The sequence below is a fragment of the Rhea americana genome, unplaced genomic scaffold, assembly GCF_003343005.1.
Source record: "Rhea americana isolate MKP2758 unplaced genomic scaffold, rheAme1 scaffold_249, whole genome shotgun sequence".
NCBI classification, from domain to species: domain Eukaryota; kingdom Metazoa; phylum Chordata; class Aves; order Rheiformes; family Rheidae; genus Rhea; species Rhea americana.
Genome location: NW_028186367.1, coordinates 469,438 through 492,671, shown reverse-complemented (window position 1 = coordinate 492,671; position 23,234 = coordinate 469,438). Strand labels below are relative to the sequence as shown.

The 23,234-nt window shown below is 43.0% G+C and overlaps 1 protein-coding gene across 1 annotated transcript in view; it reads right to left on the bottom strand.

The window, feature by feature from the left end:
* DNAH9 (dynein axonemal heavy chain 9) overlaps positions 1–23,234 on the bottom strand; it is a 211,248-nt gene that overhangs the window by 145,770 nt on the left and 42,244 nt on the right. Inside the window, exons 26-38 of the mRNA XM_085306864.1 lie at positions 22,319–22,479; positions 21,121–21,277; positions 20,290–20,394; positions 17,159–17,316; positions 15,922–16,060; positions 14,354–14,641; positions 13,616–13,826; positions 11,216–11,343; positions 10,539–10,647; positions 9,276–9,423; positions 7,429–7,603; positions 2,900–3,073; positions 1,968–2,175 (exon numbers count right to left, since the gene is read on the bottom strand). Coding sequence (XP_085162990.1) covers positions 1,968–2,175; positions 2,900–3,073; positions 7,429–7,603; positions 9,276–9,423; positions 10,539–10,647; positions 11,216–11,343; positions 13,616–13,826; positions 14,354–14,641; positions 15,922–16,060; positions 17,159–17,316; positions 20,290–20,394; positions 21,121–21,277; positions 22,319–22,479 — 2,161 coding nt within the window. The remainder of the gene's footprint in view (positions 1–1,967; positions 2,176–2,899; positions 3,074–7,428; positions 7,604–9,275; positions 9,424–10,538; positions 10,648–11,215; positions 11,344–13,615; positions 13,827–14,353; positions 14,642–15,921; positions 16,061–17,158; positions 17,317–20,289; positions 20,395–21,120; positions 21,278–22,318; positions 22,480–23,234) is intronic.

Below are 23,234 nucleotides of genomic sequence, written 5' to 3'. Positions count from 1 at the left end.
GCCTGGCAACAACATCCGCCAGCTCCCTCAGTACCCGTGGGTGCATCCCATCTGGGCCCATGGATTTGTGGATGTCTAGTCCATCCAGAAGGTCTCTAATCCTATCCTCCTCAACCAAAGGAAAGTCTTCCTTTATCCAGACTTTCTCCCTCATGTCCAGGCTACAGGATTCATGAGGGCTGCCCTTAGCAGTGAAGACTGAAGCAAAGAAGGCATTCAGTAATTTTGCCCTCTCTGTATCCCTTGTCACCAGGGCCCCCGCTCCATTCAGGAGCAGGCCCACATTTTCCCTAGCCCTCCTCTTGCTGCTGATGCATTTGAAGAAGCCCTTCCTGTTGTCCTTAACATCCCTTGCAAGACTCAATTCCAGCTTGGGCCTTAGCCTTYCTTGYWGCMTCTCTACATACTCTGACTGCATTCCTGTAATTCTCCCAAGTAGTCTGTCCCCTCTCCCACATTCTGTGTACTTTCTTCTTCTGTCTGAATTTGTCCAGGAGCTCCTTGCTCACCCATGCAGGTCTCCTGCCCCTTATGTTGCACTTCTTACTCATAGAGATGCACTGCTCTTGAGTTTGGAGGAAGTGATGTTTGAATTTGATCTCACATGCTCCCAATCTGCCTCATTTTTCTACTAGTGGTAAATAATACAAATAAATGGAGTGGCTCTCTCCTCATTGCTCTGACTCATATTACTCATGCAGGCTAGAAACCCTGTGACAGGGTCCCTGACATGTCAGATTTACTGAAAACACAGGTTTGTCCCCAATTTAAAATCCTTGGTCAGCAGGAACACAGGCTGGGAAGGTTAAATCTTCATTCTCACTGATGCCCCAAGGACAGTGCTCCCATTTAGGGGCTGGGGACCAGAAGGATTTCAGGCCATCTGGATCACATCAAATGAGGTTTTAAACAGATGATATAAAAGAAGCATTTTGTTTCATGCTGACCCACTACTACCATTCAATTCAATAAAATGGAAAACAGCCTGCTTCACTCCTGCTTAGTGAACACATGTAAAAAAATATTTTACCTCTCTAGCTCAAGTCCAAGTGAAAACGGCAATTCAAAATGTGTCTCTGTTTTCAAGAATTTCCTCCTTTCTCTTCTTATCTAAAGAGACTATTCAGTAAAATCAACCTAATTATTAAAAGTTTTGGTCTCAAACTTCATTTTTCACTGATTTGCCCAAATCCTTGTCAGCACAACTTTCATGAACTTCTCAGGAGCCAGCACTTCCCTGGGGCTCCGGGTCCCACTAGGATGAGAAAGCCTAATGCCTCCTGGCAGCACTGTCCTTGGAGGCAGGCACACAATCCTTGCTCCATGGGAGTATGTCAAGCTGTAGTAAAACACCAAGGACAGCAMTGGGAAGCAGGAGACCTTGGATTTTAGCCTCAATATATCATTTAGCACCATCTTCAGTACTAATTGGGATGCAATTCCTATCAGTGCACCCTGATGACAGTTTGGATTCTAGCCAAGAAACCCATCCTATTCAGCATGGGCTTAAAATCAAGCATATTAAATACACACTTCAAGTTCATTATGAGCTGTAAGTTGTACAAAATAGCAGATATAAGCACATGCTTCAAAAGTCCTGAACTAGGGTCTTGGTGTTTAGAATTCAAATCCTCCTGTTGGAAAATGGCATATAGCCCAAAACCAAGAGTCTGGTGTCCATAGGGTTTGTTTTTTTGTTGCTTTTTTTTTTTTTTTTTTTTTTTTTTCTTCCAAGGCATGTGAGAACTGCATCTGGGCTGCAGTTCCCTCTCACCCCTGCCAGATTCCAGGGCATTTTGCCAACTTGCAGAATTTCATGAGAGTCTACAGCAGTCACAGAGTATCCTGGTCCTATGTCTCCTTCCAACTGCCACAGTGAACACCAACTTCTGAATCCCCATGTGTACCCCCAGACACCCTGGGAATTCAGTAACCTGTCCAGCAGAAGCACTCGGCTCCTGCCTTACCTTGCAGCATGGCGGAGGTGGTGTAGTAGTTAAACGGAACGTTCTTCACCATGTACACATCCACGTCCAGAGACGAGAACTTGTCTCCCAGCAGCACAGACTTCCCCGTGCCTGCATTCCCCACCAGCATCACTGGCCGCTGGTGCTCCAGGAGCTTGTCCACGAAGTACCGCACGCGGACCGTTTCAGTTGTAGGCACCAGACAAGTCTGAGAAGTGGATAATGAGCAGATAAGTGATCTCCATTACTACCAAAACTCTCATACCACAATTTGGGGAGAAGATAAACTGGGGAACCCAGTAATGAGTGAAGTTTACTGATCACAAAGAGAAAAAAATGATACGCTGCTCCCAGTTTATATCGAACTATCTGTAGAAACGAAACTTTGACAATTGGATGTTAGCAGCAGAATACATTTTGCTAAAACAGTAATAATTTTTCCAAGTCATCATCTCACATCGCACTTATAAAAGGAAAAAAAAAGCATAGCTGGCAAAAGCAATTCTCTATCTGCACAAACCTTCATTTTTTGTCTAAATCATGAAAATATCTCTAGTTTTGGTCAGGCACAGAATGATGATGTGGCTCATCAGGAGCTTTGTTGCTATGTTGTCTTACATCTCGTTTCTCTCTGCAGCCAAACTTCACCTCTCTGAATGAACTCTGGACGCACACTTCCATTAATACACCAACTGCTCAGTAATTGGGATGACTTTGAGTTTGTCCCTGTACATCAGTCATATTTCAAAGACTAATTGGAGATGTGTTGTCACAGTCAGCACACAGGAAAGAAAGCAGGGAGACTTAGTTGTATCTCAGAAAGAATGCCATCCTTAGTAAGAAACGTCAGACACTTCATAAGACTTCACTGAAACACCCATGCACAATCACTAGCATGCATGTATTCTTCCCTAACAAAAAGATTCACATACCTGTAATGGTATTTCTGGATCAAATTCAAACTGGGGAATAAGTTTGGACCAAGGTTCAAACTTCTTCGTTTCTGGATCAATGTAAAAGTCAAAGACTGTTCCCTGAGAGGGAAACTTGATAGTCTTGAATTCTGTTACCCACCACTTACTGAATTCCACTCTGTAGTCTACAAGCTGCAAAACAAAAGGCAAAGCAAATATGYTAATCCCGAGAAATTCATTAGTGATGGAAATTTATCTATCCCATGCCATCAGTGTGGGATTTGTCCTTAAAACATATTCCACAGCATAAGGGATCTTATCCATTCTCCTATTATTATGTCTAATTTTTCATTTTCTTCATTTCATCTCATCACTCCTATTTATTCACCTAAATAATTCATTCTCTGTGTTGATCATTCTTGGTATGTCTGAGATGAGATAGATGGATCAATTTGAAAAAGAGAAATACGTGCCTATGACTAAACAGGCCACTTGATTGATTCTTGGTGCCTACTTCTTCCAACAGACAAGGACACAACATCTGCCTACATCCTTGGTCATGGTTAGCCAAAGCATGCATATTAAAGCCTTTCCTCATAAATCATAACATTCTATTAATACTTAGTTGTTGTCTTCTGATCTGTTTTCCAAACCACGATGTTCTTATGTGGAGATGTGGACTGCAGACACCAGTGTACCGAAGCATTAGAAAGCGACCTTGCTCCCGTGGCTCTGCTTTGTTTTTGTGCTGCCCTACCGCCCTGGAAGCCCCTACTTCCCTATCTTTCCCCATTATGTCCTTCTACGCATACAGATTTCAGGGCATCTGAACTTTTTAACAGCTGAGGTGATTGTTTTGGTTTAGATGCTGGGTCAGGGCTTGCAAAATGCGTTTAGTTCTCCTCTTTGGCACAGACGTCCGATATGACACTGGGCAAGTCACTTAGTCTGACTGGCTTTCCACTCAGACAATAGGCATTGCAGCATTCTGCCCTGGGGAAGAGTGGACAGGGGAAGGAGGGGGAACATGTCCTTTAAGACAACATCTTTAAGATACTGGGTGTAAAATATAGTCAGCTTTAACATTATGGATTCTTCCTAGAGCATCTGCAAATCTCTCCTCATAGCAGTTTGATATGCTTTCCCTGTCCAGAAGCCCATCTGGGACCACCAATGCATTTCACATAACCACTAAACCTCCACCAGGAAAACAATGATTTTAGCTGAACTGAGTGAACTATAAAGTATCTTGAGTCACCATCCATCAACAAACCAGAAGATTTTAAAAACGCATTATTTGTGTTCGGGATTTTGCAGTCTCGTGCTATTCAGAGAGTTAGAATATCTGTAACTCTCCATTCTCCTGTTGGCAGTGCAAAGGGATGTGCATCACTGGTAAAAGCTTTCTCATAAGGGTATCCTTAGCCCTGCACAGCCAAACTGCCTGCAGCTGCATTATGATGTGCTTGCTGCCTGCCCTCCCTAACAGAGCAGTTAAGTGGAGCCACTCCATCCCCAGATACATTGCCAGAACTGCGCTGAACTCAAACTGCTTCCTTAATAAAAACCCCATATGTATTTCTGCTAATTTCAGAGCCTTGAAATGGCAAATCTATCATCTGTTTTTATACAGGGGCCACACTACCCACCAACAAGCGCAGAATAGCAGGAAGCCTTCCAGACTGTTTATCCTGACATTTCAGCAGCAAAAGGTCAGCACGAAGGGCACCTTCAATGGAGAGCAATAAACAGATTTTATATTGGATCATTTTTCATCAGGCTTTCACTCGCTCTTGCTCGGACTGCTGTATCCTCGTATTCTCAGCTCTGACATTTACAGAGCATCAAAAGCAGCAATACAGAGTCCAGCCTCAAAGTAAAATCTCCCAGAGGGATGYTGTGCCCCCACACAGCTCCTGCAACTTGCACAAAGACCCAGTAAGAACGTGCTGTTTTATGGCCCACCATTCCCCAATGAGCAAGGCAGACAGCATGCAGAAAAGCCTACTAGTTGCAGGGGGCCATAAAAGTGATGCCAAGGACTGACTCTCTCAGCTGCAAAAGAATGGCATGGACATCTGCCATGCAACCACACATCAGCTGACTTGCTTCAGGAGCTATAAAGTCTTCTAATTAGAAAGCAGTTTTGTACTCCTGAAGCAAGGAAAAGCAGTGCTTTGCCAAGTCTTTTTCTTTCTTTTTATTTTTTTTAAACCATCCTGCATTGACAACACAAAGGCTGATTACTTCCCAACCAGCACATAGGAAATGGAGGATTAAATCATCCATAAGGACCAAGAAAGCTGGTCTCTCAAAGGTCATTCAATGACTATTAGGCAGGGACAGCTCTAGGTAAGTACTATGTCTTGCCTGAGCCATGCTAACAGCTGTTCATTACTTTCCAAAGCATCTACTCCTTGGCATGAACAGTCCAGCAGACATTTTTGGTGAATGGTGAAGCAAATGAAACGAAAATGAAGAGACCCTGAGAGTGCACTCAAAGGAMCTTTGAGAACAGCATCACCTCTGCCCAAGCGGGGGAAGCAGCTATGGTGTCAGATAGGTCTCAACACAGTCGCAGCCACAGGCATTGCCAGCCTCTCACATTGCTCACTGTGCCACTTGCTGACAACCTGATACTCAAAGTCAAGGGCTCCAGGTGCAACACACGCTTTTAAACTCCTCTGCACAATTCTCCAGCTTATATAGTGATCAGATTGGAGAAAGCAATGCCTACATAGATTGCCATTCTGCAAGCATGGGAACGGAACCGTGGAACAGAGCCAAGGACGGCCCCAATGGCAGCAGCTTCATGGTGGGGCTCTGACACACAGCACATTTTCTTCTTGTCTATTATTACTGTTAACAGTTGGAAGTCATAAAACAGCAGCAGCTTTTACAATTACTTGGAAATCAAGAGACAGCCCTGCTGTGCCAAACTAAGCCATACAGCAAAGAAACGGGGCAGAACAAGGAGGTGGTGTTAAAGGAAATGTCTGTTTCCCCTTGCCTGTGTATAAGTCTTCAGGGAGAGACAGAGAACAAGGCCTGGAGAGGCACATGAGGGAGGCCAGATACAGCAGTAAAAGCCTGTTATTTCCCACAGCAAGTCTGGAGAAGATTCTTTAGAGATTCCTGTTGTACTCATGGCAAAGCTTCTAACAAAGTGACCGAGTTTTAGCTCACCTGGAAAWCTGTGTTTCTCCCACATTTTGAGCACAAAGGCTTGAAGAAGGATCRGAAAGTATAAAAACTCAAATACTGACCTTGAGAGAATTCAGTCTTACAGTAACATCACTGTGCAAGAGATCACACCCACCTTGTCTAATGCAAGCTGAGGGATTCAGAGGCTGACAGCTGCAATTAATCCACAGGATAGATGTACTGTGGGAAGCAGCATAAAGAGTAGTGCCTTGTCTTCCTCTCTCTCTCGGACATGAGTACATTTTGAATGTCAAGGACACCACTAGTGATGCATAGTCCAATTAATCCTCATGGCCCAAGGATATCTTGGTCTCTGACTGTGCCCTCCAGCAACATAGTCTTTAGTATGGACATCAGTTCACCAAGAGTCCAGCAACTCATGCCAGAGAATGCCCAACAGTAGACTCTCAGCACAGTTTCTCAAGCTCAGTGCCTAAAACAGCCAACCAAAACCTCCCTGTCAGTTAGTAAAATGGTCATGCAGATACGTTTTTGCATATCAGGGAGTCTGAAGGACAAAAGGTCAAAAACACTTTGGCCTGACTCTCAGAAACTCAACGTTCTAAAGAGGGATCTTTTCACATCTCATATCACAAGATTTTTATAACAGTTCAACAGCCAGAGGATCCACCTGAGATGTTTCTGGTCAGACCTCCAAAAGATTTCAGTACCCAAAGGCCCTGAAGCTTGTGAACTTCTCTGATAGCCCTGATGGCTCAACAGCATGCTTCTAGCAAAAAATAAGTATTTCAAGAAGCAGAACCACTAGATACTTCCACTTAAATGGAAGCAAGTAATCCTCACAGCCTGTTCTACTCAGCTTGTCACTTCTCTTTTTTAAATAACTTATTAGAAAATCAGGACAGCTGATACCTGACATCTGCCTGTCTTTAATAAAATCCAGTGGTGACAAAGCATTGGCTGGTTAGCATTATACAGTGAAAACATGCAAAAATATGGATGTGTTTTTCCATGCAGTCGGATGGCTGAAACACTCTTCCAATGATATATTCATCTGACAAGTCAGTCTTAATTTGACCGCATTGTGCACATCTGCAGGCTTCTATTAATTAACTTGATGTTTCTCTTACTGAAATGCATGTACATAAGCAAACACCCTTCTGCCTTTATCACTTTACTCTTTATCCTTTTCATTCTGGTGTTATGCCTTGGATAACAATGTATTTTACAAAATGAAAAGGAACTATGGCATTAAGGTTTCTAGTTCATTATCACCTATATGGGAGCCTCAGCATTACTGATAGAGTGTTATAGTCTGGAAATTAGAAGAAGAGGGGTAGAAATCTGCATAGAAGATGCTGAAGCAGCAGCTTCCTTCTTACCTGGTCTTGAAACATTGATCCACCAAAGGCCCAGATGGCAGCAAACACAAAGTAAAGTTCATACAGTTCCTTGGGACAGTCAGGAGGTGTGTTCTCCTCTGTCAGGAGACATTCAAGGAGATAGCAYAACATCTGAACCATACTCTGCTCTGGAATAGGAATAATCTTCTTAAATCTAAAGGATGGAAATTGACAGCATATGAAATACAACTGAATCCAGCAACACAATTGCTCACAATCCAGGAAGACATGCTTTTTTCAGGATATTAACATTTTGCTTTTCTGCAGTGTGTGTCTTATCCATTGGTACAGCAAGAAAGGAAACACCCATTCTCTCCCCTAGACCTGCTGCCACCAGCACATACACAGGTAATAATAGTAATCAGAAGTTTCAAGCATTTTAAAACTTTGATCCTCTAAAAAAAAGTAAAATGGAAGAGTTGCTAAAGGCAATGATTTCCTGTGAATACGACAAGTTCAAAAGCGGTCAAATAGAGGAGTAATAAAATAAACCCTTTCATCTTGCCAGTTTACATTCATTTAAGCTACACTTASAGAATTCCAAACTCTAGCACTGAAGTAGCAGCACTGAAGTCCTCCATAAAGTAATTACAGCTATTTGAAAGGTTGGTTCTACAATTTCTGAATTAAGCAAGCTATCAAAATACCCAGCTCAGGGCTGCCTGCAGCTAATCTTGTGGATTTCATGGTCTGACACAGTATTCAGCAAATAGAGTGAGAAATGTCCACTGGACTGTGCTGTCAATGGTTATAATCAGCCTGGTCTCACAGAAAGCAGCCTCTCCATTAAGTTGCCTACCTCCTACTTAGAAAGACATCTGTTTTCACTAACTCATCCCATTCTGACATGCCACCGTTGTGGCTGACAACCCCCACACTTGATTTTATGCTGGTATTCTTTTTATGTTGTTTTTATTTGTTTAACTGAGGTGCAAACAGGATGGGAAAAGTTCTCCGACTCAAGTTTGTTAGAACTCTACCATGGCCAGTCCTCATCATTTCACTATTAAGACAGCCATTTTCCACGATGACGAGCAAGAACCACTCCAGAGGACTTCTACATAGGCAGCATTTGGAAGCTAACATAAGCCTGCAGCCCTGTTTACCACTGCTAGGCTGAGAAGGACCCACAATGCACTACACTAGGGAGCATCAGAGCTCTTCCAAAAATCAAAGTTATTCTTATTCATTGGTGTCAAATGACGAAACACATCCAAGCTGGATATCCACAGAGACTGATTTCATTTTGTCCAAATCCATCAGGAAAAGTAATTAAAGAGACAAYTGCCAGGCGAGCAATCCTAACTTTTCTCAAAAACACCAACTTTCTTGTGATAACTAAGGGGCAGGGGAAAAAAGTGGGAAGGAGAAAAAGGATCTGTTCTCTCCACTTTCTGCACGGTGGGTTGAAAACTTTCTTAAGTAATGGTTTAAAATCTGCTCTAGTGAAAAATGACTTGTGGATTGGACTCAGGGACAGCTTGACATGTCAGGAGACTCAAAAGAGTTCCTCTTTAGGATCTTCCGGATTTCCKCTCTAAGACATGCAGAATTGACACAAGGAGTAGAAGAAAAACTAAATAAAAACCAGATCTGGCCAGCAAATGATGAGAAGGAGTGTTAGCACCCACACTCCTCCGCCACTTCCTATTTACCACATTTCTATGTGGTTAAGTCAATGATGCTCAGGAGTCTTAGGGGCAGGGAAGAAACACCCACCAATGCCACATGCAACTCAACCTTAGCAGAGCACAGGGTGATCTGGAAGGCAGTAGGTGTCTCTCTGCCCCTGTCATCAGAATTACATTCATCTCTTTATGTGTTACCTTGTTCTAAGGGTATCCAGGCAAAGCGGCAGATACTTGTCAAACAAAATAGTCAGGTTGGCTCTTTCCGACTGGATCTCTCGCCGGTCAATCCAGCTGCTCACTGGGGGATTCCAGCCCAGATCCGCTGGGTTGATGTACAGKATCCCTTTAGATCCAGAGTAAGAGATAACATAATAAGGACACAGCAAAGACAATTCCTTTTCTCCTGCAGAAATGCTTATCTCCTTTCACTCAACTAATCCTCAGACACGCCCGGGTGCCATAGTACCTACCTCTTCTTTCTGCCCCACTGCAGAGGTGTCCCCAGCCCCTGGCACTGCACAGCTCTCTACACTGCTCCTGGTCACTGGGACACCTCTATCAAGATCCATGTGGGATTTGAGCTGTGTACCAGCTCAGCAATCTGTCTGCATGCCATGGCTCCTCTGCTGTAGGGCATGGACCCAGCAGGATTTTCCAGGTGTTAAGCAGTGTTCATGTGTACAGAAAATCTTGGCCCCTGTAACCAGAGCTAAGAGCTCCCCACAAATGCAGAGATGGCAGCAGAGAGGAGCTAAGTAGCTGTACAGTTCTGTCCTTGGCGCATGCATGTGGGTTCCTCAACTCCCTGCATCCCCTGTACCCACCCAGCCAGGCACATGGCTTTGGAGGGATGCCATGATCCTCCTGCACAAAAACAGAGGAGGAGGAACAGTGTAACACTGAAGAGACTTAACTCAGGAAACTTGGACACTTTTTCTGATGCTACCCCACCCTAAGAACATGGTCTTGCTTGAGTCATGTTATTGCTCTGGGTCTCATTTCCCCATGTACAAAACTAGAAGAAACCTTCATTCCCTTCTCCCMTACTTCACATACTTCTCCAGAAGATCAAGAGCTGTTTGGGATATGGACCGTCCCTCTCCTTATCAGGTCATTACAGGGCGTTGCAGAGCAGAAGCACTCTCTTGGCACTTCTGAAGCCATCATTACCCATCAACAGGCAGAAACTCTGGGTAAATCTCCCAGGTGACACCTCCACACTTGGATTTGGAGTCAAGATCCTGAGGTTGTCCACGTGCTTCAGGAACTTACCCTGCCCACCAAAGGCAGCTGTGACCCTAGGTGGGGAACTTTCAACAGGGATCAAATTGGCCACTGAAAGACACTAGTTAATAGCACTAACACCCATTTGGTCCACGCAAAGTCCTATGGTGAAGCTTGGGCTGATCATTTCCTGCAGGAAGAGTATCAACTCCTCCTGCTCACGTCAGGACCCACCTGCTCTGGACACAGTCGCTGGAGTGGCCGTGCGCAGGTGGCTGATCTCAAAGACTAGTCGCATTGTTGGGTTCAGAGGGATCCTCTCATTGCTTGCCAGAGTCAGCACCTGCAAGTAGTAGACAAATAGTGGCAGTGTAATTCTGAGGTGAATACCCTCCCCAGGAACGGGAATGAAATATGTTCAGTTTTCGTACTAGGAACCTTTGTTGCTGTTAGCCCAGTGTCTCAAAGTAAAGCAGCTGATTTCTAACACAGAAGAAATACTTCTCTCTCTTTGACAGCCCAAAATAAAGAGCATTCTCTTATGTAAGGGAAAAGGTGCAGGAATATGACTCCATTCTCCATTTTAAAGGGCTTGAAATTATGATCAGGACATCTATGGTTACTCATGATTCTAGTCCTCCCATAAAGTGAAATTCCAAAGAAAATAYAGGCTTTCGGCTATTTTCCTCATGCATCATTTTCATTACATATATGTGTATTTTTATACACACACACACACATATATGAATATATATGCATGTGTGTATACATCTCACTCTAGTTCTCTCAAAAAAAAAATAGCATCACAACAGTATTATTCCAAGAGGTATTATTTCAGCAGGTTTATTTCTCTGAGACTGAATCTTGCCATGCAATCAAGGAATATTTGCTTCTTTAACTTTATGCATTACCTTATTATCATCCATCACAGTATTAAGAGACTCAATCCACATTGGATCAATATCTCCATCTAGTACCATCCACTTGGGGCCATCATGTGTTATGTTGRCCAGCTCTCGCATGATTGACGAAAACAGTCCTAGGACAATAACATGAATATCTTGATGAACACTGATTTTGCCTCCTGCTCTACCAGTTTTCCCTAACAACTTATTAAAAATTATCCTACTCAATGCTTTCCTCTTAAGCATTCAGAACTCTGYACCTGTACATGTTTTAAGTAATAAATGTTACTATGCCATGATATGAGTCTAGTCTGCTCTGAAGAAAAATTATTAGTTAGCAAAACTGAAAACAAYTGGAGACCTACACACAAGCTTCCTTCCCCCTGAGGCTCATGAAGGATAAGAGAAGTGAAGAGAAATGAAGAGTAGRATTATACAATGCAAAGAAACCCATCTTAATAAGCCTTGGAATTTCTTATAACTGTTTTTGTGGCTCAAAGTATTTCAGGGAAATCAAGATGCATTAAACTCTGGGTCATGGCTTTAGTGAGATTGAGGGGAGAACAAGCACAGAATGACATTGAATGACAGAACAAAATGTCAGTAAAATCAAGGAGACAGAGAGGATACAGTATCTCGAGGGGAGTAAATAATGAATGTTAAGAGGAGCAAGAAGGCTGGGAATAGAGCAGCAGTACTGCAAAGCAAATGAAAATTCCACAAAACTATCGCTGTCCTCTACATGTGAAAATACCTAGGGAGACTTTCATTTTCATGAAAAAACATTTTTAAAAAAACATTAAAAAAAGTCTTCTAGTGAATTGTGACAAGCATCTTCCCCTCCAGGATAAGCTATTTTTGTGTGGTCCATATCAGGAATATCAGGAATTACACGACTGAAGACAGTTTGTGCAGAGCAAATGCGACAGGTACTGATCTGGAGGTCAAGTCCGAAAAAAAAATAATAATAATTCCCTCATTCAATTCCTCACATGTTGGACACAGTTTCCAAAATTACTCCAAGATCATTACTACCAGAAATAGTTACTGTCTCAGATCACCAGTGCTCCCTTCACATGCATCATGACAGCAGTGGAGAGAAAAGTGCTTCTCTTCTAAATTTTGGTGTCCACACCATAAACCTGGCTAAGGAATTTAAARAGTTTGGTTCTATGAAGAATATTTTTAGGATTCTCTTGGAGCTTTTACCATCTACTACGCATAATATTTTCAACTTCTGATGTTGAAAGCAGTGATGGGGGAAAAMAGGAAGAAGAAAAGTCAGTATATAAGGTTAATATGTGAAGGAATGCATCATCTTTTGTTGGACTATGGGGAAATCTGTTTGCTGATATTTGACAAAAATAAAATTTTCAGGTGTGATTAAAGCAAAAAATACTTGCCTTAAAACTTCAGGGTGGAGGCCCCTGAAGTCACTTGAAATGTCATAGGCTAGAAAAGCGTTGGACAGCCACCTTTAAAATGTTCCCCCCTGCTGTTAAATAATACCAGAGGTCCTTGATCTGCACAAACTCCTGCAGTCAGGCTAGAGAGTTCAAGCTATATTCCATCACTTTCTCTATATCACTTTTGATTTATGATCCCTAACTTCAATTCAAATGAAATTAACTCTGGTACTGGAGCAGAGCAAGTGGTCAGAAAGGGTCCATAGCTGGGAACAGGGGAGGTGGGTGGGCAGTTCATCTCTTGGAGAGATTCTGGTTGAGGATGATTCATAGCAATGTCTTCTCATACCTCCTCCACACCTCCCAAACAAGCCACARTCAGAACTGCCTTTCCACATTAGACACAATCAAACATTTTCACTACAGCTTCTCATGATCTTTCAGTAGATTTTAGACATATATCTTTTTTTTTCCCCTCAGGAATGCTCAGGATCAATAGACTGGGAAATTATGGCATACTACAGAAAGATTGAGCAGCAGTACTTGCAGTTCCGAGGTACGAGAAAGCACTGCTATAGGGCTGGTGTATGTCTTACCAACAACTGAAACCTGGAGACAGTACATGTTGTGGGGCCTCGCAGCACAACATAGGGCAGAGAAGAATTCAGCACCTACCTTTCTTGCATCACTGGTCCAGCCCTCTCGGAGGAGCTGCCTGTCCCATTTAGAAACTGGTACATGTGAGGATTAATTGACATGATATTTATTCTTAAGGCAAGTAAGTTAAAGCAGATTCATGCTATATTTCTCATTTGAAGATCAAAWGGCTAAAAATTCCTATGTACCCTTTTAACAACAAACTCCCACTTGGCTGTGAGCAGCAGACAAATGTCCGAATTTTGAGACCTGCACTCAAAGAACCGGTCATCCTGTTGCTGCTCAGGAAGCTCACTAAACGATCCTTCTTCATCTACAGGTTCAGAGGTGAAAATACATTTACCATCTTTCCATTCCCTTGTTGCAGGGTTAATGATGCCAAAAAGCTCATCATTGGTGACTGCCTTGGGGTTGAGGTCTGTCCAGACAGGACGGCGCTTCATTATCTGGTAAGTCCTGTTCAGGGATTTCAGCACCTGAGATTTGCCTGTGCCTGCATTACCCAYCACAAAGACAGAGTGTCGGACTGTCAGCAGCTCCTCCAGTTGCACCACCTGAGAAAAACACACCCAGATTTCAGACAAAAATACTAAAGTTCAGATCTACCAAATAGTTCCCATTGAGCCTTTTCTTCAGAAAGAGGAATCCAAGAAAGAAATGGATTTGGCATTGAGTTTGGTCTAGTCGCTCTAATCAGGATGGGCCAAATCCTCAGGCTGCAGATAAACCTCCAGCACTACTTACATCTGAATAGCTGTTAGCTATCTGCTGCTGAGGCTCTGGTCTCCAAGGGCCATACTTTCAAGGTAAAGCCACAAGAATTCTGTAAATYATTTGTAAACCCAGTGGCTTATTTAGGACTAGGCCCGTGCTGGCCTCAAGCAGCTGTGACTGCACCAGACCCTGCACCAAAGGATCTCTTAGGCTCTAGAAGCAAGAACAGATCCCATGAGTCTGTGCCTGCCCTGTATTGGTAGGAAATAAATGACTGTATAGCAGACTGTGTCCTCACAAAGATGGTTGAGAAAACACAAATGATTTGATGGTGGCATAGCTAGAGCAGAAGATTGTTTAGTCTTACTTTGAGCACAAAATTGTCTTCTGCCTGCAGCCGGAGGTCCAAGACAGCCTGCTTCACAAATGACTCAAAATTCAGATCACGCTTCCGAGGCACATCCAGTGCAGGGAAAAGATCCCCAATCAGACCCATAAASACCGGCATATCATCAGTCACAATCTTTGGGATGTTGAAGTCACGAAGAGATCGCATCAGAACCTGGTCTTCGGGTCGCTCTGGGTCATCTCGCTTGAGGGAGCCAGCAACAACTAGCACTGACTTGATAGCACGTAAGCCCCAGTCATAGTGATCCTACACAGGAGAAAAAGGAGGGATGGTTTTACGCTTAGATAGTCCACTGCTGCATATGGGGAAGAATTAGCATCTCCAGATTGCCAGACAAGCTAGCACTGGAAATAAATCCAAATCTACTAATTACATCATAGCCAGAGACCTCAACCAGCTTGAGGCATGAGTCACCTGATTTCCAATTCAGTAGGTGAGATTCCTGCCAAGGAGAGTATTAAGGATAACTCAGCTCTTCCCACCATGTGAGCTCAGAGATGGCAATRGTACAGAATTAGGACTTGCACTCTTGAGACCTAACCAATTCATTCTACCTAAAACAAAAAGCAGCTAAAGCAAGGCCAGCCAGATCCCTAGTATCCGCACAAACTACCAAGGTGAACGTCTTGTTAGTTCATTATGAGGCTCCTAACTCCTAGGTTTCTCCATTCTGCCCATCACAAGATTACTAGGCACAGTCAGAAATTACACCACTGGGTGCTAAGCCATAGACAGCCCACTGAGCAAGGCCACTAAGGATACTGCTGAAAAAGGATCACAGAGTGGCATTAGAGGAGCTCTCAGAGCAGCAAGTTATCCTTTTTTTTTTTTTTTTTTTTTTTTGATGCTTTATTAACATCCTCCAGAAAACAGTCAAGTGTTAAGTTGTGTTATGTGGGAGACTACAGCTTCCACCAAGAACCCCAAAACAAAAGATAAGACATAGATTTCTGTGACGAGGCATCCCCCACCCAGCCTTGTGCTGTCACAGCTAAGATTACGTTTTCCATCTGAAGTTCTGAACCAATTCTTCTCMGGACTCAACTTTGATTTATGCAAATAATTATAAAGAAAAATCTGACTAATCAGAGGTTTGCATTAAAAGTSACCCTACTTGGCCAACATATGACAACACAGGAAATCATTACACTGAACTCAGAGAAGTGCAGATGTCATAAAACACTTAAAGGCAGGAAATTCAATAAGAAATAGGAGAACTGATAAGTAAAGGATCACCAAGTACTTCCTAAACCACAGTGTCACTTGAATCCATTGAAAAATCTCTAATATTAATGCAGTTGATGAAACACTTTTGCTCCTGTAGATTCTCAAAAAACAAACAAACAAACAGTTCGAAAATTTCATTGCTCTGACAATCAGAAACCTTCTCCCAGTAGCCAGACTAAATGCAGTCATTAAAGAAAAGCTGTGAAGTTCTAGCTACAGAAGTGGTAGGATGCTGTGCTACTGGTTGTTTGAAGATCAACATGTTTCATCGTATTATCTAGTCATGAAAGCAGACTCACCTGTTTGGACAGGAGCTCTTTGCAGAGCTGGTACAGAGTAATGAACTTCCTTGCTAGTGCACGGGCCTCAATGAAACCCTCAGCCACCAACATAATTTCACAGATCAGCTCAAAATCTGGCACAACCATCGCACATGGCCTAAAAACATAGTAGAGAAAAAACCGCAGAACAAGTATTTCTCATCTAAAGGCCTTATAAACAGGGCATAGATAAAATAAACTGCCATTATTTATTAGTGAGGGCTAGCATGGGTTTGAATTCAGAGGATGCATGCAAAACAAAAAGCCTACACTGCTTTTACCCAGCTGAAAAGACACAGGAGCTCACTACCCAGATTTCACTGGATTTATCTGGGCTTTGTTCTGATTTGAAATGTGAGCCTGCTTTTAAGTTAACCTGAAGACACCAGTGCCAGCACTAGCAGAGAAAGATCAGAATATTCAAAAGAAAACAGTTGTTAAAGTCTCTCCTTTGTAAAATGGCTCAAGATTGCCTTTCTAGGCAGTGACATTGTTCTGCTGGTTGGGAGACCAAATACCAGCAAGCATGGCCTGAAAAAAAGTGGCTTGGCCCAGGAACCTGAAGACTGGCACAAAAACRGGCCTCTCTCCTCACTCCTGCAAAGGCTTCGAACCGCGCTTAAAATAGGTTGAGTCATTCCCAGCATGATCAGTGTTGGCATGGTGGCTGGCAGGAAAGRGAGGTAGCAATGAGCGTCCTGTGTCACACCTAATCCTGTTCCAGGCATTCTACCAGTGGTGAAATGGATGCCCAAGCTCAGAGAGGTATGCAGTTATGAAGCAAAGTGGTCAGAGGATGTTGGCCTGTGATTGCTGTTTCACAGCTAAGTGGGAGGGTAGAAGATGAATGAGGATGCCCAGCCTGGGTGAAGAACCTGGGCTGTTCTGTTACACTATCTAGCTACCTAAAGATAAGCCAAAAAGCAGCAACACCSTTAGCTCATTCCTAATCAGGAACTCATTTGCAGAGATGACAGGGCAGTGGATTTGCAGCTTTATCTTCCATTACTACTCTTATGAGCCAGGTCCACACTGACTTTATCATTGCAATTTGCCCTACCTGTACATTCCCAGACTCAGGCTTCTCTGTAAGGTAGAAATTATCTGAGAATCCCCAACGACAATGAATTCCCGAAGGAAATAAAGCCAAGTCTAGACACTCAAAAGGCAACTACTGCTACCATTACACAGGACACAAAAYTTGATCTCGACTCACCTGAAAAGAGCTTTTAAATTCTCAGGTAGCTCAGTTCGACCTGCATAACCAGGGTTCATGGTGATGAAAATACCTACTGAGGGTACTAAGTTAATGTCTTCTCCAAGAAAATTGAAGGATTTCTTTTTGTCCCGTATAGCATCCTGCACACTCTTCACCTAAGAACCAAGTCTGTATTTTAGTACTGATGTTCAGTTATGAAAACAAACACCTCAGACAACAAGGCTACCTTCTTTATATTTGGCCTCATGATGAACATGGCTTATCACTATTGTTTTAGTGACCTTGTAAAGCTTTATACACTATTTGGAGTAAATCTGTGCGACAGTATCAATCTTTCATCACCAAACTCTGACAAAGCAAAGAGAGCTGAAGGAATTGGACAAAGTGCAAAGTGCACCATCTCTTTCAGCTTCCTAACCTAGCACTAGGCCAGACACATGAGAAGAGATGCAGGGTTGCCCATGCATCTAGAATACAATCAACAGCCAAATGCAGTCCCMAAGAGCCCAACACAATGTGGACCTCTTATTCTCTTCATGCGTCTACATACAGATTCACTATTGCTCTTCATGGTATCCCAAAATCCTTCTGTGCCTGTTCTGTTCCTTGAATAAAACACTAGGGCCASAAAATGAGCAGTGTTTCCCAATAAACTGCCTCCCAAATCAATCACAAACTAATTACTTGATATCATATCCCAAGATTTTGGGATATTAGATGTTTTATATAAAACTGATAGCATAAAGCGGAAGCTGTGAAACACCCCACTGCCACTTTTACTCACTAACGTTAGGCTGTCTTTTGCATTTGTGCGATTGCATTTTGTTTTTCTCATTTCTCACCTTCTGAAGAGAGCAAGTTTATTTGGGTTAAGTCATCCTTTCACAGACAGTACTCAAGTGAGGGAGAAATGTCTCTATTTCACCACTCTCACCTTACCACTGTTTGCTATCTTAAAGGTAAGCAATTAATTGAATTCCTTCTGTAAGAAAGCATATCGACATTAGCTGCATGACTAAGATGGCCAATTAAATATTGCCATGGTTACATTCTTAATAGCAGCCAGGAGACACGATGAAGGAATGACAGCCATGTTGCTTTATTCAGATGCAGCACTCCAGCCAGGAGCAAAAGAATCATTAACAGTTGAGTCATATCTGGGCTTCTTTTGTTTGATTTCTTCTTTTATTTTAAGATCGTCAAAGACTTATTTTCAATGTCAATTTTAAACTAGAATCTGACAGAAGAGAAGTTGAAAGGGAACGATATATAAACTCATGTCCCAGCCCAGGGCTTCTTTGGGAAGTCATATAAGGTACCAATTCTGAGTGAAAGGAAGATGAGAAGACCAAGGAGTCCATGGAGAGGTTCAGAACAATATCTTGATTGTAAGATCTACAAGGAAATAGGAACTTCTTGCTTCTAGATTTTACTTCCTACAATTCTAAGCCAAAAGCAGGGTGTATGAAGAATGCAAGACCTAAATCACACACAGGGATCCTAAAACTCTGCTCTCAGCTGACACTTGAGTCCAGAAGAACTTCAGATCCTCAGGCATCTCAGCTTCCTACASTGAAGTTCTCCAAGGCTCAAAATGTTCTATTATGGCCAGGTCAGAGCAAACTCAGTCTGGACAATGCATTTGAGCACATATCCTATGCCCAAACTCTAGGTAGCTGGAAGCCACAGGATTCCCAGTCTACCTTGCAAGAGGGCATGTTTGCAGTTTTCAGAGGATGCCAGTGTGGTTTAGAGTCTGGACAACATCCAGCCACAACTCTCCAAGTAAGGGCCAGGAGAGGCAGTAGGACTGCTCTCACCCTGCTGCCAAGTTATAATGCTTATCTAAATTTCAATCCCTACCAGAGGGGATTCACACTTGCAGCAGTTACCCTAACAGAGTGCTCCTTCACCACCCACCGGGCACTTACGAGAAGACTGCCAGGAGTCTCTCCTAGTGAAATCCTTCCCCTTGCATAAAATAATTTCAGATTTACTCATAGGTCAGTAGCAGGAGGGGAGGGAGGAGGCAAAGTGACAGAATGTACATAAACACAAGCAAGCAAGACTCTCCAGCATGATGGGGAGGGCAGTCTACTTTCTAGTACCTCTCTCAGGATTACTGACATGCTGTACATGAAAATCATCAATAAAATGCACTGAGCAGTTGGATTAAGCAGGAGACTAGAAATCATCCTATAGGGAAAATGTCTATGCATTGGTAGCACACAGTTCAAATAGCTCTTTCCTACATTTAATTCCATGCTATCAGTGTATCCTAGGTAAACACATAAATAAGGGCTGTACTTCTGCCAGAGGTTCCAGTTATTGAGTGTCACCTGGCAGTTACAGGCTTTTATGAGGACTTCACTGCAATCCTGGGGTTGAATGCTGTCCTTTTAGAAAGCATTCCACTCAGCTAGTAATATCCTCTCTCTAGGCATTTCACAAAGCTCTATTACAAACACTGAAATTAAATCTACAACCACATGCAAACAGAAAGAAGGAAAAAACAACATAGTCTTGATGACATGTAAATGTTAAGAAAGTTTATCTTAAATTTATTCCCATTTGTCACATACAATACACATTCTGTGCCTGACTGGAGACAACAGTAACCTAAAAAGTCCAGAAGGCTTTGAATCAGCCCCATAAACAACCATTCCCCCTGCTTTCCTCCCACCCTCTCCTTGAAAACTATTCCCATGCCTCCCTAGGTGGCAGGAGACAGACTGAGTAGCTATAAGTAAAGATAGTTCTGTTTCCTAAAATGGTGTTCTATAACTAACACACATCATGTTAATAATACAAATTCTCCTCCTCAGAGAAGAATAAGCATAGAGCCACGTTGTACATAGATTTAGGAAAAGGCGCTATAAAGAACTGCCCCAACACAAATGTTGTACATGGGGAGAGAAAAGAAGTGACAATCATGTTCACAGCACATGACTGCTATGTTTTGRCAGTGCTGTGATATTCATGGGATTAATTAATTTGGGGATATAATCCCTTACCTAACACTAAACTGTGAAACCAGCAACATGCACTTTCCGTATTTACCTTCACTCCAGTGAGAAGAACATGGCTCTGCCTTGTTTATACTTATTTATGAGTGTTTCCTCACTTACCTGTACAGCCACCACAGAAAGTACCTCAACTGAGATTCTGTTAAATTCATCGAAACAGCCCCAGGCTCCCGTCTGGGAAAGGCCTTTGTAAATATTCCCACAAGACTGAAACAAAAAATTACAAACATGACATTACCAATGGAAGCAACTCCAGGAAAAAAAGGGGGGGGGATTTTATTTCTCARCCTGTTTATTTATAGCAATTTACAGTCTATTGTGGGTATTTAGAAAAGTGCATGGAAACAGCAGGCACGACTCAATTATAATATTTATAGCTCTGCACAGTTTGCCATTTGATTTGTTAATTGCACTTTCTCAATATATCTGTGCACAAGCTTCATTTAAAGGTCACCTGTGTTGAATTACTGACAGTCCTGCTTCCTGGGAGAGCCTATAAACTGAATAAAATATGATCTGAAGCTACCAGAACCACTATACCATGCCAGACATGCAGGGAGCAAGACACAATCTGACAATTTAATGTTATGCAGTGACTGAAGGTTCAGCAGGCTTTGGCCTTCTCCTGGTAAAGGATCTCAAAAAACAAACAAACAAACAAAAACAAACAAAAAAAAGCAAGATAGATCTCTCTTTATGCCAAGGCACATCAGCCTGTGAGCATGGTGGGAAGGAATGACAGTGCTAAAAGTACCAGTGGAGCCTCATTCTTAACTGAATAGGCCAAAATTTTTGAAGTATTTCACATGAAAGGTTAGCTCCAAAGGGCAGGGAAAGAGCGTAATGAGGCACTCAGCTCCTGATGGAGCATCWTTTGGGCTTCTGCCTCCCACAGACCCCTGTACAGCTCCCAGAGAGGAAAGGAAACACTACCTTGTAGTCCATCTGCTCGGAGCAGTTAAACACATATACCATGATACCCAGGGCTCGTCCCAAATCTTTAGTAGTCTCTGTCTTGCCGGTGCCTGCAGGGCCTGCAGGAGCTCCGCTCATGGTCAAATGTAGTGACTGGGTCAAGGTAATGTAACATCTTCCACAGCAAAAAGCAAAAAAAAAAGGAAAGAGACTGAGATTTGGTCCAACAGGTCACTGATGTGGTCCAGAGCAATGGGATTTTGGTAACGCACCCTCATTCTGCAAAGCACTATGTGAGCAGAGTGCATGTATAAGCTGAAAGCCCTCCTTGTCATTAATYACCACCTGCCTGTCTGTGCTTTTTCCCCAGAGGCACTCATCTTCCATCTGGGTCTGCTCAACCTGCTCACRTCAGGGCTTGAGCTTTCTGTGAAACCCGCTACTGCTGATCGATACTAGGCATGTCCCAGATCCCAGATARCATGAGAACAGGTGGGCTTTTCGGAGACAAAAGGACCTTTCTCTTGCTGCCCAAAGCTCTCAACCCAAAGCATCTCATTTTCCATCATCTTGCAGAAATCTGCTCAGATGGTTTCAGAATGACACCACATGATGCCACAGCAAGCCCCAAAGCTCCTCTGGCTCTAAAACTGATGACACACAGGGAGGTACCCATATGTGGGTGTCTGTGCTCCCTGTGTAAGTCAAAGAGATGTAGTCAATACAGCCAACAAAACCTGACCATGCATGGAGGCTTGAGTCAGCTGATTAGTCAGCAGATGTGACATGAGGTTTGCAGACAACTTGTATACTTTTGGAGAGGGAGCTGGAAGGCAGGTGGGACACGGCAGAACTTCTTAAGTGGCCTTAATGTCCACATTTAGAGAGCTGAATCAARCCATACATGCCTAGTTCAAGGTACGATGAAAAGATCTCTAGATTCAATGACTAAATGGAGATATTGGCACCTCTGTACACAACCGAATGTCTTAATCTGTGAGCTGCATCCCACTCTAGGATCTGAGGCAAACATACTCTCAGAAGGTACCACAATGAAATTACAAGATAGGAGAGAGTTAGAGCTCTACCACAGGATTGCTGGGACATGGAGAAGAAACAGAATAGATTCAGGTATCCAAACTAAACCTGTCTGTGGTGAGCAGCTGTTTTTGACTTAGTGATAGCCTAGATACCCCAGTGTCTTCCTGCGACCTACCTATCAGTCAATGGAGTGATCACAAGCCGAGGGGTGTTGCCAAGATATTCATAGGAGTACAGGAACTGGGCATCGCAGATATTGGCAAAACAGTGTTGCTCTTCATCAGCCCATCTGTGCCGGAGCTGTGACAGCCAAATGAATGCCTGAGCRTTGTCCACCTGAAATGTATCCACAAAGCACCATCATCTGAAGGCCAAGGATGCTGGGTATGCATAACTTGGGTACCAAAATGGTGATTGTAATGAAGTTACATCAGGGATGGACTGAGTCCAGTCCAGTGAAGACAGATGTGGTGAGAACTATCACCTCTCAGAGCCCCAGTTTCCCATTAGTAGAGGGGAGGAATCAAAGTAGTGACCACCTTGCTGGGAAAGGAAAAGGAGAATTAGTCTAGATAGCCACAAGAAAGAGCATCACAAAAAAAATAAAATCATACGAAGAAAAGATAAATRTAAGAAGCAGCAAGTTGGGAAGAGGCTCTTATAAAGTCAATGGAATGGGAGAAGGAGCAGAGGTTGTCTAGACAACTCTTCTGAGGAAAGGAGCCACAGTCAGCACCAGAAAAACAGGCTGTGGACAGCAGGATAAGGACACTCATGGCCAGCACTCTCTCTGCAACCAGTGGGCAGGGCCTGGAAGAGGGACTGTTTCATCACAAACTGGGCCAAGCCATTGCCTGTTCCAGCTGAGTCCCTGAAGCCAGAAAACTTGATTGTAGCCTGGCCACCTCCAAAAGGATAAGGGGAGATGAGGGAAGAGTCCTAATCCCACTTTCACTCCCAGTGTGAACCTGTGACAAGTACAACAGGCCCCTCAGTGTTGCAGGGTCATGACGCATAGCAGTACTGTAGGCTTAGGAGGTACTTTTTTGCCTCCTTACAACTTTGTATGAGTTATATCAGTCATGCATCTC